The sequence below is a fragment of the Triturus cristatus genome, chromosome 6 (assembly GCF_964204655.1).
Source record: "Triturus cristatus chromosome 6, aTriCri1.1, whole genome shotgun sequence".
In the NCBI taxonomy this organism is placed as follows: Eukaryota; Metazoa; Chordata; class Amphibia; order Caudata; family Salamandridae; genus Triturus; species Triturus cristatus.
The window spans coordinates 790,490,575-790,516,364 of NC_140589.1; the positions used below are offsets into that span (position 1 = coordinate 790,490,575).

The window sequence follows — 25,790 nt, forward strand, 5'->3', positions numbered from 1 at the left end:
ACCCTTCTTTACCTTCTCTCATGCACCTGTATGTAAATGGGAGTGACCATACTTCATGCAGGAAAGCAGTACCCAATGGTTCATATCTGCCTAGGGCATAATGTTTCATGCACAAACTGAATTTAAATAAAGGAAACGGCAATGTGATTAACCCGTGGATAAGCCACACAGCTGAATTCAATTCGGCCACTGAGAAAGGCAAAGGTTCTAACTTTTCAATATGCAGTAATGAGTATGTTGCATCCTTCATGGACATGAATTGTTGTTTCGCAGTTAGATTAAAAGGAAGGAATAACGATGAAGTATTTATGTAGTTCCAGGGGACTTTCCCAGCTTTTAACGTTTGCAATGTCCATGCAAACTGCATTATAGAACGCAATTGATTCTGACCATGATACAAAACAGACACATCATCCTGCACGATATCAACAACAGATGAAACAATATTATCTAATGTGTAAATTCTGGAAGAAAGGGTGTTAATGCTATTATCTATAACAGCTAGCACTTTTTCCAAATTGGCTTGATCAATAGCTCTCAATCTGGAAGCAGCTTCAATTTGTGATAATTTCCAAACCTCGCTATAAATAGCATACACCCATCTTTTGGATCTGCCACCCACAGGACCCTTAACAAAATCATTCAGATCTATTTTGTCATGTAATTTAGATAAATGAATTTTAACAGATGCCAAGGTGGAATGATGCAGCCAAGATTGGCATAACTTCCCAACTGAATAGGCAGTAACAGAATGAGAAATTCAAAACGGGGGTCTACGCGAACCTGCGTATACCCAGGCTGCAGACCGAAAAAACTATGTTGACAGGAATCTGAGCTTGTCTGCCAAGTCAACCATCCTTCGGAGTGGAATTTGGAAATATTGAAGGATGAATTAGTAATGTATGACTGCAACGCATCAAGGGACAGATCTGTATGATTATCCCAATTTGGATAAGCAGCCAGATCCGGAATGGAGGGAGAATTCAGTTTTTTAGAAGTAGCCATTCCAAAACAGGTGGTCTGAAAGATAGTCAAATTCAAAAATAATATGTGGTTCAGGATGAAGCAGGCACGATGCAAAGCTTCTGTTCCTTGTACCTGCCATGGTTTAGAACCACCAGACAGATTTAAGATCAATAGTATCTTTCCACAGATCATAACCCCTAACCGCTAATTCATCCATAAAGGATTTGGAATATAATAATTTAGTGTGTGTCAGCCTAACCTTCGAGGCAGACTCCGCTGCCATTTTAAAGTAAAAGGCAGTAGGTTTTGAAACACTGAAATCAGTAAAATAGGCAAATTTGTTCACCAATGTACTGGAGCTGCCTAACATTGTCGTTGGACAATGTTCCCATTGTGTATAATTTACAAAATTACGAAACGTATTGGCTTTATGTAGGAAATGATTGCCATAATGTTGATAGCAAAACAACTCCCCGTAATTAGCAGTGTCTAAATTCAAATCTTCAGCATCAAAAGCGGCATAATATTTCCAATCAGAAAACAGTGCTTTTGTTTAACCACATCACCCATAGAAACACGAAATACATTCGGAACATTAATAACCTCAGTGGGTCCATGAATTTGAAATTTAACAGCATCCCACGCAATCCCATCTAACACAGGCCAGGCAGTAATATTCACAAAAGTCTGGTCACTCTTCATGATGTGTGATGAGGAGTGGGGGGCCAAAGTTCCATCAATTAGTCTAATTGTAGATCTTTCTTTTAGATAGTGTCCGTTCACCAGACGAAAAAATACCACCACAAAACCGATGGACATAAATAAAAAAATGCATATGAGCATTAGCCAAATGTAAGTCCAAGGGGGAATCAAAAAATGTCTTTTAAACCAAACAGCAAAAATAGAAACTTTTGATGGGGCCCTGGAAGTCATAGAGTTAGTATCAAATGAGAAACGTGACTGGGTAACTGCGGTTGATTGTAAAACAGGTAATGTTACATCTGTAGGATAAGAATACTCAGTATCTTCAGGTAGACCACCAGCCGGTGGTAGCAACAAAGGATCAGTAACTGTATGCATCTCGATGGCAACATCAGGCATGGTGGCAGGAGGCGGAGCCAAAACAGAATTTCTCAGCATCGCAGGGCAAGAGACCGCTGGAGTCATACTAAGAAGAATCGGCCACTCGCTGTAGTTTGACATTGTGAATGGAGATGTACCTGTTATCCTTGCGACCAGGAAGTGGAGGTAAAATGACTGTTCTTGTACCCTGCACGCCAAGCCCTAGAACCGGGGCACGATAAGAGGGGCCGAACTCCTTCTTGTTCTCCACCTTCTCACGGACCAGGTCACCAACTCGAGGTAGCCAGCCGACTACCGGCATCTGAAGTGCAGCATCAGATGTGGAGGGCATGTGTTCCTTCGCGAGACTATCTCTATCCTCTTGTAGAGTCTGTAACACAGCACCGTGATCATCTACATCAAAGGGTGCGGCAGACACCGCCATGTCTAGACCATCAAGTTCCGGGACAAACATTTGTATGCCAAAGAGCATCATGTATGGGGTCCGCCCACCCAGAGACCTTCTAGGGAGATTATTAAGTGCACGTTGGACGTTATACAGATGGGCTAACCAGTTCCTGCCAGTGCCTAAAACCCTAGCTGTCAAGGATTGCTTTAAGTCACGGTTAATCCGCTCCACTACACTATTACCCTCAGGTCGGTATGGAGATGAAAATTTGACTTGGACCCCCAAACTTTTCATGGCTTCTTTGTAGGCAGGGCCCTGATCAGAATGAAAGGTACCACACGCAAAACTTCCCACAAAGACACACAAATCCCTGATGACAGTACGGGCATCAGCACTCCTTTGTGGCCATACCCACAGAAAACGTGTGCACGAATCCACTGAAACTAAGATATACTTGTATGCAGTATCAGAGGAGAATAGACAGCAGTGATCCAGATAAACACACCCAAGTGGTTTATTGGATATGTACAACTGAGTTTGTGGTGGAAGCGCAGCAGTTGAAGGTTTAATCTGTTGGCAAATGTCACAATCAAGGACATACGTGCAAGCCTGTTTATATAACCCACGCCACCGGTAACGTTGTTGTAACAGAGAAACAGTTGCTGCAACGCCGGCATGGGCAGACGCCATACCCTCGTGAGCCGCTGATAACAGCGATGGTCTGCAGTCCGCGTTGGGAATCAATCTGTCACCAACGTTGTTAATTCTCACTAATGAGACTTTATCAGGACTTAAGTGATAATGGTAACGAGAAAGGAAACCCCTCGGGTAATTACTTCCCTTCTCTGTAGCAGCAATAGCTGCCAAGATGTCATCATCGATCTTACTTTTGGATCTTGTAACTGCTACTACTAAATATGTCGCCACTGCTGTTTTCGCTGCTTCGTCAGCTAAGCTGTTACCGACAGCGTGGACACCAACTCGCTGTTGCCCAAGAGTGTGAATTACATTCACGAGAGGCAGATGTTCTTTAAGTTCCGCCCCTCGAATCCAAAGCATTTTATGCTTAATTGTACTACCTTTGGAATCACGATATTCATTTTGAGACCAAAAGAATAGATTGTCGTTGAAGGACTGAACACAGTAAAACGAGTCACTCACTATAAGAGTAGTGACACGAGGATCAGCAAACTCCAGTGCAAGCACCAGAGCACGGAGCTCCGCCAACTGTGCGGTACAATCACCCAATGACTGCGTATGCACGACATCAGATTGGAATTCACCATTCACGAAAGTACCTGCAACAATTGCGCAAGCTGCCGAATAGGCGTGCTTTGATCCCGTCGCCGGTTGCGCCGAACCGTCAGTATAAATGACACAATGGTAATCTTCGAGCGGGTGCAAAGACAGAGGAGCCAGATAAACGAATTCATATTGTAAGTACTCCTGCGTCTGCAATGAGGCATCAAAGTTATAAGTGACATCTGGCGATGTCAAAGAAGTGGCCCATTGTATCCAACGTGGATGCAAAGCTTTAGAATTGGGTACACTGGCTTTTCGTCACTGCCTCTAGGGCAGGATACGGTGTGACCATCAACATGCGCTTTCCTTGCGACAGCGCTCGTTCTTTAAGAATCGCCATCTGCACCGCAGTCAAAACTTTTTCGACAGAGGAAAAGCGCAGTTCAGCCGAAGTGTACAGGTGTGATTTGTATGCAATGGGGACTGTATCACCCTCATTGAACGTTAAGTATGTGAAACCCACTGCGCCTGGCACAATTCTTATTACCAGGTTTGTGTGGGTATCACGCTTCAGTAAGTATTTTGAAGCAAGATCAGCCTGAAATGATTGCAAAATGGCTGAATGCTCTGGCAGCCAGCTCGATTTGGAAAAAGTAGGTTGTATCAAGGCATATAGCGGCTTGATACGCTGGGCATAATCAGGAATGCACGTACGACCGAAATTCAGAAAGCCCAGCAAAGACTGTAATTTTTTCAATGTTGTAGGAGCACGCAGACATGCGCACTTCTCCAGAAAGTGAGGAGCTAATCCTCGACCCTCATTGTTGAGCTCATATTCCAAAAACAACACTGTATACTCTGCAATGTGAGACTTCGCAAAGTTGAATTTGTAACCAAAGTCTGCAAACATAACAATAATGCGATCAACGCGACACAGATGCGGCCGCAACTCATCGCCTGTGAGATAGATATCATCAACATACGAGTACACATCTGGGTCAATGCTCTCTAACAGAGAGACTACACATGCGGCAAAGACGCCAGGGCTGTTTTTATAGCCCATGGCCAATCTTTTAAATTGTTTTTGCTTGCCGCCAGAAGTAAACGCTGTCCACTGACTACTAATAGAGGACAGGTTATGGCTGTAAAAGCCATTGGATATGTCAAGTGTGGTTTTAAACCTTTTACGCACAAGACTATCAACGAGGGCAGAACTGTGGGTATTCTGTACCGCGCATGTCCGGCAATGAGAGTTTAGCTGCCGGTAATCCAAAACTAGGCGGTACGACTCATCAGGTTTCGTTACAGTGAATAAAGGATTATTCATTGGTGACACACATGTTTCAATCACACCCTGATATTCCAATTGCTCAAGGATTACCGCGACGTGAGATCTAGCTTTGCGGCGCATGGGATATTGGGGTTGTGGTTGAGGCATAGACCGTAAGGGAATCTCATGGCTGGGGGACAATTTATCCCAGCCCACCTGAGTACGATACAAAGCCGGTGCAAGCACCTGAGCCCACTCTTCGGCAAACCTTTCAGCATGCTCCTTTGGCACCGTATGCGAAAAGGACGGGAGGATTACCTCCTCCCCTCTGGGAGCATCTAAAATGAAAGTCGGGGGCCAGTCTGCCTCCGCCAAGAGTATGTCATAGGAAGAGGTCAGATTATCCCAAAAATCCCTTGTATTGTGCGTTGTATGTCATCTTCAATTAAGAGGACTATGTCACATAGTCTGTCAGGGGGAGCCACTCTAGTGTCCGCAGTTTCTACAGTAATGAACGTGTCAGTTGCTGTCGCCTCCAGAAATGGACGTAGTGCTTGCCGCACTACTGTAACCTCTGCTGCGCTGTTGAGCAGCGTTATCGCCCATGTCAGGTTCCGAAGCTGCGTCCGCACTATCTGTGGCATACCTCGCTGTTAGCGCAGCAACCTTCTTCTTCTGAAACGGGGGACGTTGACGTGCAAACTCGTCTTGCTTTCCTTTACCGTCAGCCTGACGGGGTTGCTCACGTCCTTGTTGGGCACCCCGACCTTCGCCACGTTCTCTGCCACCGGACTGCGAGGCAGATGTTTCCTGTGAAGAACGAGGAGAACGTTCAGTAACCTGAAATCTATCAGGTGACTTACTACTAGTGTGATCGCGCAAATCGTATGTGTGTTCACTAGTCGGCTGTACAGGAGATGCAGGACCAGACCCCTGTTTCTGTTGCTGCTTTCCCTGTTTCTTTTGTCGCAAAGTTTGCTTTGGAAAAGTTCGACGATGGTCTTTAACAGACGAGCTCACTTTAGTTTGTTGTATCAAGTCAGAAATGACTATAGTTGGTTTAACCCCTAAACTACTGCGGCCAATAGTTCTATAAGCCTCCGCAATAATTTTAGAGAACTCTTTGGGCTTATCGAGTTCATCGACGCGGGCTAAGCCATTAGCCACTTGGAATTGTACCGCATCTCCCTTGAGATTACCAAGGACGAGAGAGGCAACTACGTCGAACACTCCGACAAGTCGCATTCCCAACTCTACAGCCGCCTTCGGACCGTGGTTATCTTGAACACGTTTAATGACGGAGGGAAGCACAGCCATAGACGGAGTGCCAAAGCACTTTGAGTAGACGGCGGCAAAAACCTTACCCCAGTTGTCACAATCGGACACTTCTGGGACTAAGTCTTTCGGCAAACTAATGGTGAGTATTCTGTGTTTCTCCACTGTTGCAGAGTGTGGAAACACTGCTTCCAGTTGGTCAAATTTCTCGGCAAGCCAATAAGGCAAATTGTCCTTATTCTGAGGGCGCTTGCCCATCACCGAATTAACTATGACTGGGCTAATAACAACCGCAGGATGACCAGCTGGTAGACCCGCAACAGCAGGTGCCCCCACCTGCACATTGCGTGAAACGTATTGCACCAAAGCCCTATAAACTGTAATCAGGGCAGTATGGAGTGTACACAATTCATCCAACACAATAGTCAAATAGCGGGGGTGAGGCGTAAATCCGGCCAGCACCGGCCACGTGGCCCCTGGAATTGACAAAGGGCCGAGTCTAGCCGGTGCAACCGCATGGGGAAGGGCGCCATTAAACCAAATGCTATGCTGCCAGGCTGATAGGGGAATCTCTAACTTCCTGTATGGCGTATAATTTGCTGGGACCCGTGTGTGAGTATATGAGTGAAACGTCTTACCATTCGTATTCACTTCCGGCAGCGTCACCCAAGAGTAAAGCAACTCATAAGGGTGGGACGTGTCCGCACTCACCACAAAAATTACGGCCTTCCTATCGTCCGGTACCCCATACTGCGTCAAATGACGCCGCAAAGGAGTACGACTATGCGCTGCAATTTCGACCGCCATAAGGACACAGAGAAGAACAACTACGGATTTTACAGTAGCACAAGGGTTCAGAAATATAAAACACCTTTTTAATTAACAAGCTTGTATGAACCTATTAGGTTACTAACAGGTAGGTGAAATCCGTCACTCCCGCTATCCGGAAAACAAGAGTGAGGGTATTGTGGACTAATATAAGCACTACTAAGGCATTTCAATTTAAAAGACCAAACGTTAGGTGCGGCATGTTGCAGGGATTCTGCTCATGCACAGAACTATGCGCAGGAAACCAGGACCTCAGTGAATTGTGGTGTACCAAAAAACTCACCTCAGTACCCAGAACTCCTATCCGACCAGCATCAGTGTCCCATTCGTTATCCGTATTATCTCAGAGGTCCCAATGTATAGACAACCCAGAACAAGCGACTTAGAGTACTCTCAGGAATGGTGGGAATCAGAAATACCTGTTTGTTATTATTCTCATATCAGTCCACAACAAGAGTAATCAGAGACACAGTAAAGTTTAAAAGGTTTATGTTATAAACTACGTGTCCTAAGATGCAGTACTTTGGCTAACATAAGCAGACAAATGATTATAATTAAAACCATCAGCATTGTTACAATACCATAGAAAATGAAAGGAGAAATCATAGTATAAATGACAGTGGAATACAGCCACCTTCCTTTCGCTAGTAAACTAATATTATTAGACTAGGAGAAGGTCTCTATGCTTGAATGGGGATCCCTATACCGTAAAGATCAGCTTAGGTGAATCACATCACAGGATCAGCTTTGCTCTGCGCCTGGAAATGTTCTTCTCCAGGATGTGTTTCTAACGCATGCAAACTGTAATATTAAAGGCTCTCGACACCCGGGTATTTGCAGCTGTGTGCATATTATGGCTAGAGAGTGGGCCGATCAACCTGAACTCAAAAATATACATTGTCTGGCTGCTCAGAGTGTTTTGCACACAATGTTCAGACCAAGGTCGCAGTGCACATCTATGGATGTGAACAACAGACAGTTCTCATGTGAAGAAAAAGCAAGCAAGCAGTATTTAAAGAATAACATGTCTCTGCAGTGTCGTGTGCAAAAGCAGCAAAAGTGGCAAGATGGCTTTCTAACATCTAACGCACTTATGCTAACATAGCAATGTATGCATCTATATCGCTGCCTTCACTACAATATAAAACCGGAGAAATTCACCCGTTATAGTTAGTTGAGCTAACTATAACTCGCGCGCCCGCAATGCACTGGTGATGACGTCACATATTACATCACTCATGACATCGTCAGTGACATCACTCATGACATCACTGATGACATCACTGATGACATCTCAAATGACATCACTGATGACATCATCCACCTGATAATCTGATGCACATACTGATGGCCTAATATAAACTTTGATACACGCACTCTAAAATACAGACTACTATTTTTGAAACCATATACACAACAATGCCAGATACTACATACCACCGACTGTTTCCGAGGTCTACACTCACATCCACTCACTTATACATGCAGTTAATCATCAATACAGTACTATAATATGCACTCATACACCTATACATACAGTCACAGTCCACCACTCATCCATAGAGTTACTCACACACCTAGTCAGTCATGCAAAGAATCAATCACATACCCATTTGCTCATGTATACAGTTATATACACCAACTGCGTTATTTATACACACACCACATATATCTTATACAATCACTGATACAAGCAGACACTCTTTTATACAACCACTCCTTCAAATAACTTACTCTAATGTATAGTCATTTATATACTCCAACACTCACATATACTGCCTGAAAACATATGTAGTTACTCACACATATACCAGTGAGACATTCATTCACTCACCAACACACCCATACACACACTAACTCACCCATACAGCCCTTCCCAGATATACTTTTGAATCCATAAAAACTGTGAATCACCAACTCAGAAATGTATGCACAGAGTCACACACCCACCCACACAGACACTCAGGCCCTCATACAGCTACTCAGACAACAAATCAATAACCCATATAGACACTCATGTAGCTATTCACCAACCCATGCAGCCGTTTATACACCAACTGAGACACTAATACAGACTTTCACACAGTTTAGTCACTAACCCATACATTCAGTAACACATGTTCAATCACTCACTTATACAGTCAGGCACGCTCCTACTAAATAATCCATTCAGGGACTTGTAAATTCACTCTTTTTTCAATACACCTTGGCATAGATATATATGAAAAATATTAAAACTTTACAGAAACACACATTCACTGGATGATGTCATCAGTGATGTCATCAGTGATGTTATTTGAGATGTCATCAGTGACGTCATCAGTGATGTCACTGACCATGTCATGAGTGATGTAATATGTGACTTTCTCTGGTTTTATATGAGTCAAATGTCCAACTAACTATAATGTCCCTGAAACCTATGTTTTTTTTCAGTGAATTTCTAAGGTTTTTTTAAATGCTAATTCCTAAATATAACGTCTGTAAAACCTATGGTTTTTTCAGTGAATATATATATACATACAAATCTCTCGTTCCTTAAACAAGAAGGAGGTGCAACCATTGACACGTTTCCGGTTCCTCTTGCCCTGCGAATGACAGCATTTTCTGTTTGCATGTGCACAGATGATGTGAAAGTACAAATGATGTGAAAGGATTTACCAGAAATCAATTTAATTGAATCGATGAATGATATGAATGCGGAGATAAATGAATGACTGAACAGACTTGCATGGTCAAACTCTACAAACTGAATTGCTTAAGAGGACTTCTTCTTCATTAATGAAGAGGGGTGATCAGAAATTTCAGAAAAGGTGATTTCTTATTTTGCTTCTGAGTGGTCTTCATGGATAGTGGTACTCAGTGGAGGGTGCGTAGATTGGGAAGTGAGTACTAATACATGTGGCAGGATCCACACACCATGATGACCTGTCTTTTCTGTGGTGCCTAATCCAGAAGAACGTCAGAGGAAAGCTTCAGTGGTCATAGTGGGTTGAATGTGAGAATGATTACCTCAAGAAACATAATCTGCCATAAATAAGGTATCCTAAATATTGTTACAATATTATCATCAAAGTGAAGTTATTAAGAGAAAATACAGACCCAATGGGATGATTTGTTTCCAGCACAAACTTAGGACACAATTTTTATATGAGAAGATATTCTTACAGGGTATTGTAGTGCAACACCTTAATGGTGGCAGTTAGAGAGGCAGATATACTTGGATTCAAATGTTTGATAATTAAATATTCAGTGTTCATCAATGAAACAAGTTAATTACTCATGGCACATGATGCACAGAGAAGCTGCTTGCAGAGCTTTGCTTTTTTGTTATGCTACAAGCAGCCTCGCCCTTTTTGCTGTGAGGGATTCTGTCATCCATCCCAGGAGAAAGGCATTGTTCACAGTGTGAGGCAAAACACCTGACTCATTAATATTAATAGATGGGCACTTTCCTATGCCTCATTATGAAAATTAGTGAATGATTGGACCGAGGTCTGAATGATACAGCAGACTTCTCCCAGCATTCAGATTTGTAATGTGCCACCATTTCGACCGCTGCCCTTCAATGGCACTTTGTGAATTAGACATTGGGGAGGGAATGCAGTAGTATCTGGGAAAGTTGTATGTTTTTTCAGGTGTAGGCACTGCAAACACAGTCAGTTGTTAGCTATTGACTTACAGTTTGCAAATGGTTGCTGCCTACCCTTTGTATTTGGTACCATGTCGATTTTCGACATCATTATAAGTTGCTAAGCATTTGTGCATTCCATGGCGAGTCCTAAGAGAGAGTAACCCCCCTTAGAGGGTGTGGTGTAATAACCAGAGCTGCTGGGAATGTGACTAGGGAACCCCTGTTGCTGGAGTCCCTTCCAGCACATTAACAATCGCTCCTGCAGCGCAGGCACCCTTGCAACATGGCACAAGGGTGCCTGAGCTGGTGGTAGGGATCTTTTTTAGCGCCAGTGCCAGGGGAAATGCCGGGGTGCGCTGTATTTTTGTAAATAAGGCGCATCCGTGCATTTTGAAAATGTCGGAGCCCTGCGTTGCCAAATTTGGCGTTACATCACGCTCTGACATTTTCTTGTACCTGTCTCTCTGGGTTCAAGTCTCTGTGTCGGCTCAACATCCTGTGATTCTGGGAAAATCTCTTAATCTCCCCATGCCTACAAATAATGCCTGTTTCCTTATGTAATGTCGCCGGTGCTCTTGTAAATCGCTCCGATACCTTCGGGTCAAGTTTGCGCTGATTACGCTAAATTGCTAAATTGCACCCCTGTCTTCTTCCTAACAATTTAGCGCCGATGATCTTTTATTTACCTACTAAAAGTAGTGGAGGCGCAGAAACATTTCATAACAAGATGTCAATAGCATACCTGAAAGTACCACAGACTCTGACTTTGGGTTTGTCAATTTATTATAAGGCCAAGAATAATAGGATGTATACCCATCGTAAAATTAGCATATATAGATATAGAAAAATCAATACAGAGCCGATTCTATGAATATAAGCAATTCGGCATAACAAGAATACAATTGTAAATTCAAGAATCAAGATACAACTAAGGATGGAAGCAGAGTCTAAATCTCTTTTCATTAGAAATACAACAAATCTGTCCGTACACTATACTAAAAGGAGACGCTACCCAACTACCCTTCCATCTAATCCCAAAGGTGTCAGCATGTGTTGACTTCCTGAGAAGTACTCACGTCAAAATGAATTAAAGTGCTTAAGGTTAGGAGCTAGTTCTAAGATGCTCCTTTCTCTCCAAAAGCAACCAGAAGTCTGGGGTCTCTGTCCCTGCACATCATACAATATAGAATTCGATTTTCTGATTCATCTTGGAAAAGATTTCCATTGCCACTTTTTCTAAGCGGGGAGGTTCATGCTCTGTTAATTAAAGTTCTTTGTTTACCAAGTCGACCTTGGTTCCCAGACCAGCCAGACAAGAGAGACATCTTCCCTTCTCGCTTCCAACTGTCTTCAAAATATTCCTTGTATCTTTTCCAATCTGAAAATAACGAGTTGGAATTCTGATACCTGCAGTAGGATGAAAACACTGCTATTTCTTGAAAACAACATGCATTTAATTCTGTATTTCTCGAGAAGCCAAGGAGGTGCAAAAACAGTTATAGTCTTAGGCCTAGAAACTTGGGCAACTTAAACTAGACACCGTTGCATGGTGTGGTTATAAGACTGTCCTGCTCTCTGTATATGCAGGCATAACGATACATACATAATCATACTATAACATTTCACTACAATGAATGTTTGAATGAGTCTACTGAATACATGTTAATGATCTTAAGACACAGCAAATAATAGGAATATATGAAGGTGCGTATCAACCATGAGTATAGTGCACCCATACAAAATGCTGAAAGGGCTCTATCAGCGCTATATAAAAACCGTACAAAAAAACCCACCCCATTGCGTCCTCTTTTCATTTGAAATGTTCAAGGGTTCACAGAGTGTGCATGATGATTGTCAAGGGTAGTTATGAATTGTAAAGCCCTTTTGTGCATTACGAATTGGGACTTTCCATTTGGGAAGCCATTTGTGCTGGCTTTGTTAATTCAAGGACTTGTGTGCATCATGCCCTGATACAATACATTCTGTAAGTGAAGTAATTGCGTGGTAATAATGAAACAAATACAGAAATAATCTTTACCCTTAGTGACTCTCTGACTAAATATCAAAGAAGAGATGAGATTTCCCCAAACGCCTGCTGAATGGAATAACAGGAAGAATATTCCAAAGTAGAGGTTCACAACGTGTGTCTTGTCTTTGCCTTTTTTCTCTGCATATCTGATGCCACTTGTTGTAAGATATGTGCATTTTGAAGTCCAAAGAGGGCCTCCTGCAAACCCCAGGATTACAGAAGTCGGCATCAAAGTGTACCTGAAAATAAACACATTAATTTATGGATACATTTTTATCGAGAAAAAATGAGAATTAGAAATACCATCCACAAACCATTTTCCTTTTCAGCGACAGCATTATATTTATCTAATTGGTTTGTGTATTAACATTTCTTCCTCTGGCTCTCCAAAGACACTTCACATATGGTATATGCAGTTTACACTTAATATACAGTACTCTCTTCCTTATCGCACAAACTGCCACACTAGAAGGTAAGCAATTGAAGCAAGAGTCAGTTACTTTGCAGGGGCTTTAAGTACAGAGCTTCAGTTTTCATCAGTGTTCTACCACACTGAGACCGCCAGACTCAGACTGGAGACAGCCTTTCCAGTGACAAAAACACTGCCTCTGGGATTTGTGATAACCTGGGGCATTGCATAGAAGAAAGCACAGACCAAAAACATAAAATAAGTGTTTACCTGATATTCCTAGTTTCAAGTGGCTCCAATCCCCCCCTCTCCCTCCCGTGGGTCAGGAGCTAACAGGGACAATGAGCCAGGTATTACATCAGTTTCTGTGCAAATAGCCACACCCCATTAGGTGTGATAGCCCTTACATTTTTTGTTTTGTTTAATGTAGCACAGACTAGACCCGAGGGTATCAGAGCACTTTACATGAGCACCAGTCGCGTTACAGACGGACACATTCATTTTTTGTTAGGCATGGGGAGATTAAGTGATTTGCCCAGAATCACAGGATGTTGAGTGTCCTTGCCGAGACTCGAACCGGGTTCCCAGCTTCGAGGTTGACCGCACTAGCCATTAGGCCACATCCTGTCCCTACTAAGCACACCCTTTGCCTTGTACGGATATCTTCATGGAGAGCCCACTCCCTCCAAGCAGAATGCAGAACACAAAAAACAGGATGTAATGGGGAGATATTAAGGTATTTCTTTTCTTTACACCTCTGTTGATTAGGCACATCATTTTGCCACAAACCCAGGTTTACAAGTGCTTGTTAATCTGGGTTTGCATCAAAATACATGGGTTGTTGAACGAGAATGCCCATGCTCCACCCATGTAATGCCTACCTGATGCAAAGAAACGCAACGCATCAACGGCTTCCTGGACCTAAAATGGTGGCGACCTGATCATTGTTCTTCCCGATCTCCCCTAGTTATCTTAAACTGCAGGAACCGATGACCGCCTGGTCCCATGGAGGTGCCTTGATAATTACGGGGATCATTGCTCACCCGGATCTCCCTTAAGGATCAATTGCAGGAAACTGAAACCATCTTGAAACCGACGGCTGCCTGGACCTAAAATGGCGGCTCCGCAGTGGTTCTCCCATGATCTGATCACACAAACATCATCAAAGATGAGCATTTAGCATTATGGAAATATATACTGCCTATCACCAACCGTGATTTACTGTCGGTATCGCCACAGTAGTCTTATATCTGGCAGATTGCTCTTCGCCTGACCATAAAATGGCAACAGTTTGAAGACAATACAACCACCTCTCTTTGCCTGACCCCAAAATGGTGAAAATCCTAAAGACATCCAGACTATCCTCACCTTCACTAATTATTCCTTGAGAGCTGCCTACCAATCATTCTCATCCTCGCTAGATATTCCAGAGAGCTACCAACCAGGCTCTTACCTCAATAGTGCGCTCTCCCATGGTATTGACACTTCTCAATTCCAGTTCCCGTACGGCGACCAGCCCATTCCGCTGCATAACTGTCCCTATTGGTCCTTGAGTAGCCTACCTGAGCCAGCATGGCAAATCCTGGCGTTTCCGCCACGGGGGCAAATTCGTACACTCTGGTCTATCCCCCAACCTCTCCAAAACCGCCGCTAAATCCTTCAAAGATGCCACCCTGAAAAGGCACCCAGAGTCACTGATCTCTGACCTTCGTTATAGCGCGGACAACAGCACAGTCATTAATGACCTCATTTTCTACTCTAGTAGAACCTCTGCCTGGCGCAAAACCTTTGCCCAATTCCTCAATATACATGCAACAAAGAACATTCCATACGGCACCAAGCTAACAACAACTCCCTCTCCAACCCTGCAAGCTGACCTCACCATCACTCTTTACAAAAATGGCATTATCTTGATCCAAGCCTCAACCAAAAACTTGGATAAATTTGCAGACCTTTTCACCCTCCTCAGAAACCACGTGCATGACTCTGGTAGGGAAACCAACTCCCGCCCCGAAGATTCCTCATCCAGCATACGCAGCGTAGCCAGCCACTCACAAACCCCTCTAAGGTCTTCCATCACAAACCCCCCTATCCACTCCAGCATGGCGCCAGGCCTCGCCATTAGTATCACCCCTAGACCTTTGGTCCCCTCCCTACTAGCCCCCTGTATGCCCCCAAAGACCTATGATACAGGTCGTGCTTGCCCTCCCAGCCCTCAACCCAACCCGCAATGGGGCCCCAGCATAGTTCAAATGACCTACAACACAGGCCGTACTAGCCCTCCCCTACTTTCGCCTATACATGCCGACAGAACGGTTTCTGAACCACTGCCCCCCACCCTCTAACGCCTCCACCCGATAGGGAAACGGTTTCCCTGCTCTCCAGAGCTACCAATCTAACCCAGAGCATCCATATCTCTATCTTGGAATTAATTAACCTCCTTCACCTCGCTGAACTCTCCCTCGCTAACCTCTTGCCCCTGCCTAACTCCACCCCCCGAAGTTGACAGAGCACCCTAAACAACCTCTTCCGCTAGCCTTGAGGCATCTTCGTCCCTGTAAGCAACCATGTCACCTCTCAGAGGCCCTCACCCTGGTCCTCTCCTACACCTCTTCCCTTGCTGCCACAAGTCCACTAGACCTCACTGAAATGGAAATTCTGGCCATCCTCCGAGACTACAACTCTACCCCAGCTACCCCTTATCCTCTTGACGGGAATGCTATCCGCCCGGTCATTAGCAACCCCAACAGGCCAGCCACCGTCTGTAACAGAACTGTGGTTAAGAGTAATCTAGCACCTGTTCACCTGGCCGCCCAGACTCCCGAAACTCCATCTAAATCATCTCTGTCTGGTCTGTTAATCAATTGCCGATCAGCAGCTAAACACGCCACAGATATTGCTGATCTCATCCTTTGCAAAAACCTCGACTTAGCAATCCTAACAGAATCATGGCTCCATGCCTGGACCTTCTAGTCCCTCCCAACTACAACATCGCAAGGCTGGATAGACAATCTAAAAAGAAAGGAGGAGGCATCGCCTGCATCTACCGTTCTAACCTTCTTGTCACGGAACTTTTAGAGGACACCACCGAATCCTGCGAATACCTTGCCCTCGCTATTTGCAGCAACTCCACCCAACTATGCAACCTACACATCTTTTACCACCCCCCAGGCAAGAATGACTCCTTCACCGACCACCTCATGGAAATCATCACAGCTAAGTTTCCCACTAATACCAAAGATATTTTCCTTGGTGATTTTAACTTACACTGGAATGATCCCAAGGACCCACATGTCAACGCCATCAAAGACCTCCTGGCAGATCAAGCTCTAACCCAAGCCTGCTCACTACCAACTCACTCAAAAGGGGCCACCCTTGACTGGATCATCTCCAAAGAATTAACTGTCAAGCTCATCTCTATTGACCCTTGCGACTGGTTTGACCATTATGCCATCACCTTCCATCTACCTGGCACCCACAAATCAAAAGTACCGCAACCGACGATTCCTAAACACTGGATCAGAGACACCAAGAACTTGAACCGAAGTGAACTTGAGGCCCGATGCAAATCCGCCTCCCCCCTTCGCATATCACAACAGTCAGTGGCCTCAATGATCACTACTTTGCGACCATTCCAAACATCCTTGATGATCTAGCCCCACTAAAACTGAAAAGAACCCAAATCAAAGACAGAAACCCCTGGTTCACAGGATCCCTTAATAACGAGAGTAGAGCCCTCCGGCAAGCCGAAAGATCCTGGAGGTAGCACCCCTCTACCCCACATCCAAAACTCCTCCGCCAGGCCAGAAACATCTACAACAGGAACATACTCAATTAAAAAAAAGACTTCTTCAGAACTGAACTAGAGAAAGCCAAGAACAGACCCCACAAACTCTTCGAACTGGTCAAACACCAATCTAATAAACTGGCCAAAACATCGAAAGAAACCCCCCGAGTCTCTTATATCCTCAGAGGTATTCTCCTCTTTCTTTGCTGACAAAATCTTGGCCCTTGGAAACAAACTTGGCGCCATCACACACCCTCAACCCCCTCCTGACCCGCCTGCTCCCACCGTGATGCACCCTCAGGCTCCACCCAAAAATCATGCTCACTGGACTGTCTTCAAAGACTGTAACGAAGACTTCATCTCTAAAATCCTTTCTGCCTTACACCCGAGCAACCATTTCAATGACCCGCTCCCGGCCAACTGCCTAGCTGCCGTCGCCCAATCCATTATTCCCAGCTGGACTACAATAATCAACGCCTCCCTCCAGCAGGGAATGTTACCTGACTCTCTAAAAGCCGGCCAATTCCTCCCCATTCTGTAAAAGCCGTCGCTGGATCCAGCCTTCCCTGACAACTTCAGACCTATCTCCAACATCCCCCTCTTAGCCAAAGTGCTGGAGAAATGTGTGCAACAGCAACTAAGTCACCACATCAATAACTTCCACCTACTTGATGACTTCCCTATCCGGATTTAGACCAGGGCACAGCACCGAAACCACCATGCTCCACATCATGGATGATGCCCTCCAAGCCCTTGACCAACGCAAATCCTGTCTCCTAATCCTCCTGGACCTGTCCTCGGCTTTCGACACGATCAACCATAAAAACTACTTGATTGCCTCAAACACAGGATGGGATTGGATGGTACTGTTCTAGACTGGTTTAGGTCCTTCCTCCACAACCGCTCACAGAGATTCCTAATCAATGGCAACCTTTCATCACCATCCCCGGTCACGGTGGGAGTCCCTCAAGGATCAACCCTATCCCCCGACCTTTTCAACCTCTACCTAGAACCGCTTACCGAAATATTACGTGCAGCTAACATCTCCTATCATATGTACGCTGATGACACCCAGATCTACATCAAAACCTCGTCTCTTGAAGAGACTCTCTCCCTCAACGAAGCCCTGAAACTCACTGTCCAATGGCTCGCATCCAATTAACTTAAACTTTATGCAAAGAAAACTGAATTTCTCCTGATCTCCCCTCCCAATACTAACCTCGAGTCCCAATCATGGATTAAGGCTATCATAGCCTTAAATTGCCCACCAACCATTGTGAACTTGGCAAGATCCCTGGGAATTACCCTTGACACCAACCTGAACATGCGGGACCACATCAATTCGATGGCCAAAACAGCCAGATTCCACCTGAACTACCTTAGGAAATTGGAACCCTTCTTCGAAGCTCCTGACCTTAAAATGGCAGTCCAAGCACTCGTCATCTCTGGATTGGAATACGGCTGCTCAACCCTCTCTGGCTTACCCAAGATCTCCCTCGCACCTCTTAAAGCCTGCCTCAATACGGCTGCCAGACTACTTACCGGCTCTAGGAAATACGATCATATTTCCCCACACCTGAAAGCTCTCAAGTGGCTTCCCCTGGAGGCAAGAATACAGCTCAAACTAGCATGCATCACGCACAAAGCTTTATACTCTAACTCACCTGCATATCTGACACAGAAACTTGCGATCTCCGGAGGAACCAGAATCTCCCGATCTGCCAGAGACCTCGTGCTCCAACCTGCACGCTTTCGGACAAAAAAAACTTACAACCGGGCCTTCTCAGGGGCTGCTCCAAGAATATGGAACTCTCTCCCACCCGACATCAAAAGAATCCCCTCACTGGCTCGCTTCAAAAAGGATGCCAAAACCTTCCTTATGGGCAAATTCCTCGGCTAAATATTGCCTCAACCACCACCATAGACCGACCTAGGGCCGCCCACTACCTCCCCTCGGACTTCCGTGTCACCCCATCAGAAACCTGGGGCCTGGCTCGAATAATTGTAAACGTATTCTGTAAATTTGGTATCTCGCGTTGAGTAACTGGTTATGTAAACTGTAAATACGTGCTCTTCTTCCCCAATGTATCCGACTTACTACTCGAGCTGGTACTGGGTTGATCCTAAGTCTGTCTGTATATTGCTTTGCTCTCCTGTAAAGCGCTCTGATACCCTAACGGGTCAAGTTCGCGCTCTATAAAACACATTAAAAAAATATATATATATAAAATTATGCCCTGCATTGCTTTACTTTGTATTTACTACAAAACGCAAAGCCTTGCAAATCGACTTTGTGTGGCTTAGTAAATGCCAGAAAGGATTTTGCGTCAAGACTTCCCCATTACAGTGACACAACCCGACATAAAACCTTAGGGGCAGATTTACAACAAAGTAACGCAGCACGGTGCAGCAAGTCATTTTGCGGCGCCGTGCTGCGTTAGTTTAGAAAGCACATAGATGCGACATATTTACAAGAATATGTCGCATTTCTCTGTGCTTCCCCTGCGCTGGCGCACAAACTGCAGCCATGCATCGGCGCAGGCACCCTTGCACCATGGTGCAAGGATGCCTGCTTCGTTGGGAGATTGTTTTTGTGCAGGAATGGACACCTTCACGCACAAAAACAATCACAAGAGACTTTTTCCTCTTTCAATGCGTGCTGTAGAATGCAGCACGCATTGAAAGAGGAAAAAACGAGGAGAAATGAAAACATTTCTCCTCGTTGCGCCTCGCTACGCCACCTCTAGGGTGGCAAAGCATTCACACGCATCTCCAGATTTACGATTTCTCGTAAATCTGGAGATGTGTCTTGTTCCATGGGTGTTGCGTGGGAACACGCACAGCAACACCCATGGAATGCCCCTTCAACGCACAGTGCTGCGTGTGAAGGGGCCATATTTACGAGGAGAGGAAAAGTCACGCAGGGTGGCTTTTCTTCTCCTTGTAAATATGGAGGAGCCCCCTGCGCCACCAGTACGTCACGAAAAGTGACGTAGTGGTGGCGCAGGGGACTTGTAAATCTGCCCCTTAGTAAATAAGGCTCTAAACTCTTTTAGGTTGTTAAGGCATTACTTTTCATTGTATTGATATAGTACGCTGTTTACAGAGTATCTACTCATTTTACACATTCAAGCTTAATGAGGTGGCCAATCCGCTACTACACACAGTCTTCACCTTGTACACTATTCTTTCACATTTGTAAAGAAAGAGCACTGCCACACTTTATGTACACTTGTGCTAAAACAGTCACCTTTGTGCTGTGGTGCAATATTGGCTGCATTGAACTTAAGTTTAAGTTTTGTACAAGAAGGAGTCCTTTTGTGCAATAAAACTATCAGTTAAGGCTAATTCCTTTGTGTATATGTACTGCAGAATATAGCAAACGTGCAAAGAGAGGAAAAAAGAGAAATAACAATATTTTTCTTTGTTGTGCTACCCACAGAGGGTACAGTAGTTTGCCAAAAATCTATGTTTACAAGTTATTGTAAATATGGACTTGCATCAAACTCCATGGATAACTCTATTTGTATGGCAATAAAAGACCCATGGAACACCCTGTTGAAATTCAAGGCAGTGCATTGCATTGGATTGTATAACTGTTGATTATAGGCAAACAGAAAAAGTACTTTCTGTTAAATTATAAATTGAAATATATCAGGCATGCTTTTCAGAAGTAACACAAGGCTGAAACAAAATGCTTCCAATTGTAAAATAAATCTATTATTATATGTGCTTGAGTTTAATTTCAACACATAAAAATTGAGTTTTAGCACACTATAATCATAAAAACACATACTGGCACATGCATCAACCATAAATCAACTCGCAAAAGTACCGATTCGCAAAAATCACCCGTTAGCGAGTGGCAAAAAACGAATCCCAATGCATCAACACCAATAGCGAAAAAATAAAGAATCGCAAAATATTTCCCCGGTAAAATAAAGAATCGCAAAAAAATTCCCCGTTAAAATAAAGAATCGCAAAATTTAAAATCGGAAATACCGAAATCACTAATAGCGCCTGGCATTTGCCAATCGCAAATAAAGAATCGTTAATGAATGCATCAAAAGTCGCAAATACCGAAAATCCCAAAAATCGCTATTTTGCATGAGCAGATTAAGGGGAATCAGAACCAGGAGGTAAAGTTGCAGAAAAAAAAAAAATTCATAAAAAATCCCAAGTGTGCCACAGATGCAATCAATCAGAAAGCCATACAAATTGGGCCAGGAGACCCTGTTTCCTTTCACAAAATGGCAGCCCTCTACGTGCTTGCAAGGAGGATGAGAATAAATGCAGCAGCACAGCGCAGGAGAAGGATCCAGGAGAGAGTATTCAGAGTGCGCATCACATTGCTTGGCCAAAATGAGGATGAGGTCTACGACAAGTATCGTCTCAATTGTGCTATGATAATGCGCCTAATTGCAGACCTGGAACCACTACTGCAGCACCAGACACGTCGGACCTATGCCATTCCTGCGCACGTCCAGGTCCTATGCAGCCTGCACCTACTGGCGTCTGGAAGTTTTCAGGGGGTCATAGCGGTAGCGGGAGGCGTATCACAAAGCGCACTATCACGCTTCTTCCGTAAATTCATTGATGCCATGATGACAATGATACATACCCACATCAGCTTCCCCACAACCCCACAGCAGTTGGACCACACCAAACAGGAATTCTACCAGGTGGCTCAATTCCCCCATGTCATAGGATGCATTGACTGCACGCATGTCCCCATCTGTCCACCCTCAGCCAATGAGTACATCTTCCGTAACAGGAAGTCCTACCACTCCATCAACGTGCAGGTCATGTGCGATGCCAAGCACATCATCACGGACACAGTGGCACAATTTCCAGGGAGCACGCACGACTCCTACATATTCAGACACAGTGGCATCCACAGGCGTCTACTCAATGGAGAATTCGGAGAGGGACTCCTGCTTGGTACGTACACATACCTCTTCATAACATCAGCATCACACATGTATCATCATGACTGACGCTAATCCTTTGCTTCCATCCTGTAGGTGACAGTGCATACGCCCTGCGTGAATATATCCTCACCCCCTACATCAATCCAGCAACACCACAGGAGCAACGCTACAACGCGGCCCACATAAGCACCAGAAATGTGATTGAGAGGACTTTTGGGATTCTGAAGAGTCGCTTCCGGATCTTACATAAGACTGGTGGTGCCTTGCAATATAAACCAGACACCTGCTGCAGGATTGTAGCAGTATGTGCCATGCTGCACAACATTGCAACCAGAAGGGGGATACCCATAGAGGTGGACAGGAATGACGACTACCGGGATGACCAACCACCCGCACAACACCGACAGGCACACGTTCCAAACACAGCTGAGGGTCAAAGGAGGCGGACATACATCACACAACATAATTTCTGACCCAGGTAAGAATGGGCCATGACGATATCATTAGTAGTGCTACTGTTTAATTCACAGGAGCACTGATGTATGTAATGTCACACAGAAATGCAAATTATAGTTCCCCCACACATTGTGGACAAAAACATGCCCGTTGTAGTCACGGGAGTGCAATAGTTAAATTAAAGTGAGCCACGGTTACCCCACCATGGTCAGGGATGCTGTACAGAATGACTAGTGGCGCTTCCCACGAACGTCCAGCCTCCTATCACGTGTCTCCTCCACTTCACCACGCTGTGTCTCACTGCCATCCTCCCCTCCCAAGTTGCTGCCACTGAATGTTCCTGACTGCAAGTGTTCCACTGCAGTGGTCACCTGGCCTAAGGCCTTTGCCACGTCACCACAGTAATGGCCGAGGTCCACCTGCAGTGACACGGAGTGACGGGACAACACAGCAGTGCTGTTGCAGAGCCTTGTGATGGCCCTGGTCGATGCTGTGGAATGGAGCAAGTTCTGTCTATGCCTCCGGCGCTCACTGTGTTGTCCTGCTCGGATGGCACGGGTGAGTTCCTGGAGATCTTCACTGATTTTCTCATTGCCATCTGCCACAACTGTGGTCATGTTCCGCACTGCGTCAGTCAGAGTGCACATGTGTTTTGCGAGACGTGACATGTTTAGGTTCATTGTCCCCATGTGTCTCCCCTGCAGGTGCTGAACACGCAGCATCTGAGCCTCGATGCCACCATAAATGTACCTTGCCTGGTCGGCTCCATCGGCAGTACTGCACAGGGATCTGCGCCGCTGCGTGACTCGGCCACGTGCTGGTGGTGGTGCTGGCGGTGGTGCCGGCGGTGTGACACCTGTAGGACTTGGCCCAGTTGTGGTTGCAGGACTCGGGCATGCATCCATCACCTGCATGGAGGGGACTTGTGCCCTGCATCTTGGTGGTTTTGTCGCAGGTGTTGGTGGTGGTGGTGGTGGTATTGTTGCTGGAGGAGGTGGGGATTGACCCTCCTGCGGACTGTCACCATCGGAATCAGCCGATGTTTCTGAGATGATGAGGCGCCCACTATCATCCGAATCCCCAGGATTGTGTGTGAAACAGTGCATGGTTAGTTATTTTTGAAACTACATCTGTTTGTCATTCTGCATTAATGTCCTACTATGAATTACATTATTTGACTCTATATTGGGCCTGTACTGCTGATCTATTTTATTTTTGCATTTATGACTATACATGCACACTTGGCTGACATGACTACGACTCCCATGATGCAATACTGATGTGAGGGCATATGTGTTGTGCACTTCTGCCTGCACACTGTGATTGAGCTGGGGGGATGGGGATGGGTATACGATACGCAGAGTATGGGCGCAGGCATGCATCTTACCTTGTTCCGTGGTGGCTGCGTCAGAGGTGTCCATCTGCGTAACTCCCACAACCGCCTCTGGCTCGATGGTCCCCTCGACGAGCTCCTCAAGGGCAGTGTTTGCAGGCACTGTGGATGGCCCCCCTCCTGTGCCAGCTACCTCCTTGACCCTTTCTGCAATTCTCTCCTTGGCCCTCTTCCTGAGGTCATACCACCTCTTCTTTAGGTCATCGATGCTGCGGGGCGTCACTCCCACGGCATTCACCCTCTCCCTGATGCGAAGCCAAATTTTTCTCTTCTCAGCCTCGGGCACCTTGAGGGACAGTGTACCGAACAGCCTGTCATGCTTGCTGCTCACCCCCTCAATCAAGTGCTCCAGTTCCCTGTCAGAGAACTTTCTCTTCCTCTTCCTGGCAGTTTCTGCAGTGCCTGGTGCATCCTTGTCCATCCTGGATAAGGGTAGGGTGGATGGTTTCTGAGAGAGGATTCAGTTGCCTCAGCCTGTGTCCTGTGCCTCCTCCTGTGAGCTCCTCAAGCCAGTGAATGAGGGTGGGGCAGCTTGACTTCCTGGTAGTGATGTAATCAGCCCGCTCCCGGAGCAACCCGTTTTTTGTGAATTCGCGATTACCGAAATCGCAAATACCGATTTCGGTAATACCGAACTCGCAAATTGCTAATCGGTGTTTACTGTACTCGCTATTGTGGAATCGGTAATTAATAGCGATTTTTAAGGAATCGCTGAAAATTACCGAATCTTTTCATGCATTCCGAAAAGCGATTCCTTATGACCGATTCTTTATTTCTCGCTAATCAGGAATCGCTTTTCGGGATGTTGATGCATGTGCACCTTATATGTTTAAACTACGATAGACAGCGTTTAAAAGAAACATTTTTTTAAAAACTTTTTTCTTTTGGTAAATTTGTTGTAATTTTTTTTTATAAAGTGAGTGTAAAAAAGGGCATCAAACCTGGGACGATGTCAAAATAAATTACTGTGTGGGACATTTCTGCTCCCTCTCAAGTGTATTCCATGCAGAGGTCAACTGTTTCCCAACTACCACAATGGTTTTACACATCCCACAATAGATCACCATCTTCATATGTTCAGGGATGATCTCTTGTCCCTGCTCCAGAATGTCTGTTGGGACAGCGTCCCTAGGAGCATAACTTTGTGCTGATTATGTTGATGAGTGTTCACCATCTCACTCCCACTGTGCTCGACCCAGTTACTGGGGTGAATGGCTCACATGTGGTTCCACATGCCAGTGGTCCCAAGAAAGCATCTTTTCCCAGTTCTTCAGGATGATTTATTTTGGCAGATGTTGCACCCTACTATCTTCTCCGACTTTGTTTTTCTCCTAATGAAATGTTAAAATATTTCCATATCAGGGACTTTTTTTAGGGATGTGGAATCTCCCCCTCCTTCTCCACCTGGAAATTTCTCTCCTTTATAGCAGCGGCTGCCATTAGAGGTCGCTAGGGCGCCCCTCACCTAATTTCCAAGTTATCTGGAGGGTAATTGCCTAGAGCAATTAGCATTCACATAGGTTTTTTTTGGTTTTATTGTTAAATAAGGGCTTTAAGCCTGTGCCGGGTGCTGCCTCAGTGCCTGGTTGCATATCACGCTTGCTGTGATGAGCGTCTGGCAGCCAGGCACTTCTCAGAGGGACTCATGCCCTAATGAGCATACGTCCCACAACATTATCTTTTAAAAAAAAACCTTAAGCAGGCTAAGGGCTGACCTAGCACCAGCCCTGGCCTGCACTTTTCGGGGGTCTGAAGAGACCTCCCATTCGTGACCTACAGCAGCGTCATATTTTAAAGCAGCCCCGGCCATCTATGGAAAAACCCTGGATTCCCGGTACTGCCTGTCAAATTATTTTCACAGGCTGCAAGCAACTCTCTTTCCCAACTCGCCACCTGTGACGTGTTTGGAAAGGGTGTTGCTTGCAGCCTGTGAAGTATTGTGGGTATGTGACTAGAGGTCATAGAGTCATGAGACTCTGTGACCTCGCACCACATGCATGCTGTAAACAGAAACACTGCGCGGGCTTTAGTACATTCAGAGTCTCTGTTTATAGCACGTAATTCATTCAGAGGCTGAGGGCACACTTGGTACTCTCAAGCCT

The 25,790-nt window shown here is 45.2% G+C and overlaps 1 protein-coding gene across 1 annotated transcript in view; it reads right to left on the minus strand.

Moving 5' to 3' along the window:
- LOC146817887 (N-acetylglucosamine transporter UNC93A-like) overlaps positions 1–25,790 on the minus strand; it is a 515,214-nt gene that overhangs the window by 347,580 nt on the left and 141,844 nt on the right. Inside the window, exon 3 of the mRNA XM_085611375.1 lies at positions 12,722–12,951. Coding sequence (XP_085467501.1) covers positions 12,722–12,951 — 230 coding nt within the window. The remainder of the gene's footprint in view (positions 1–12,721; positions 12,952–25,790) is intronic.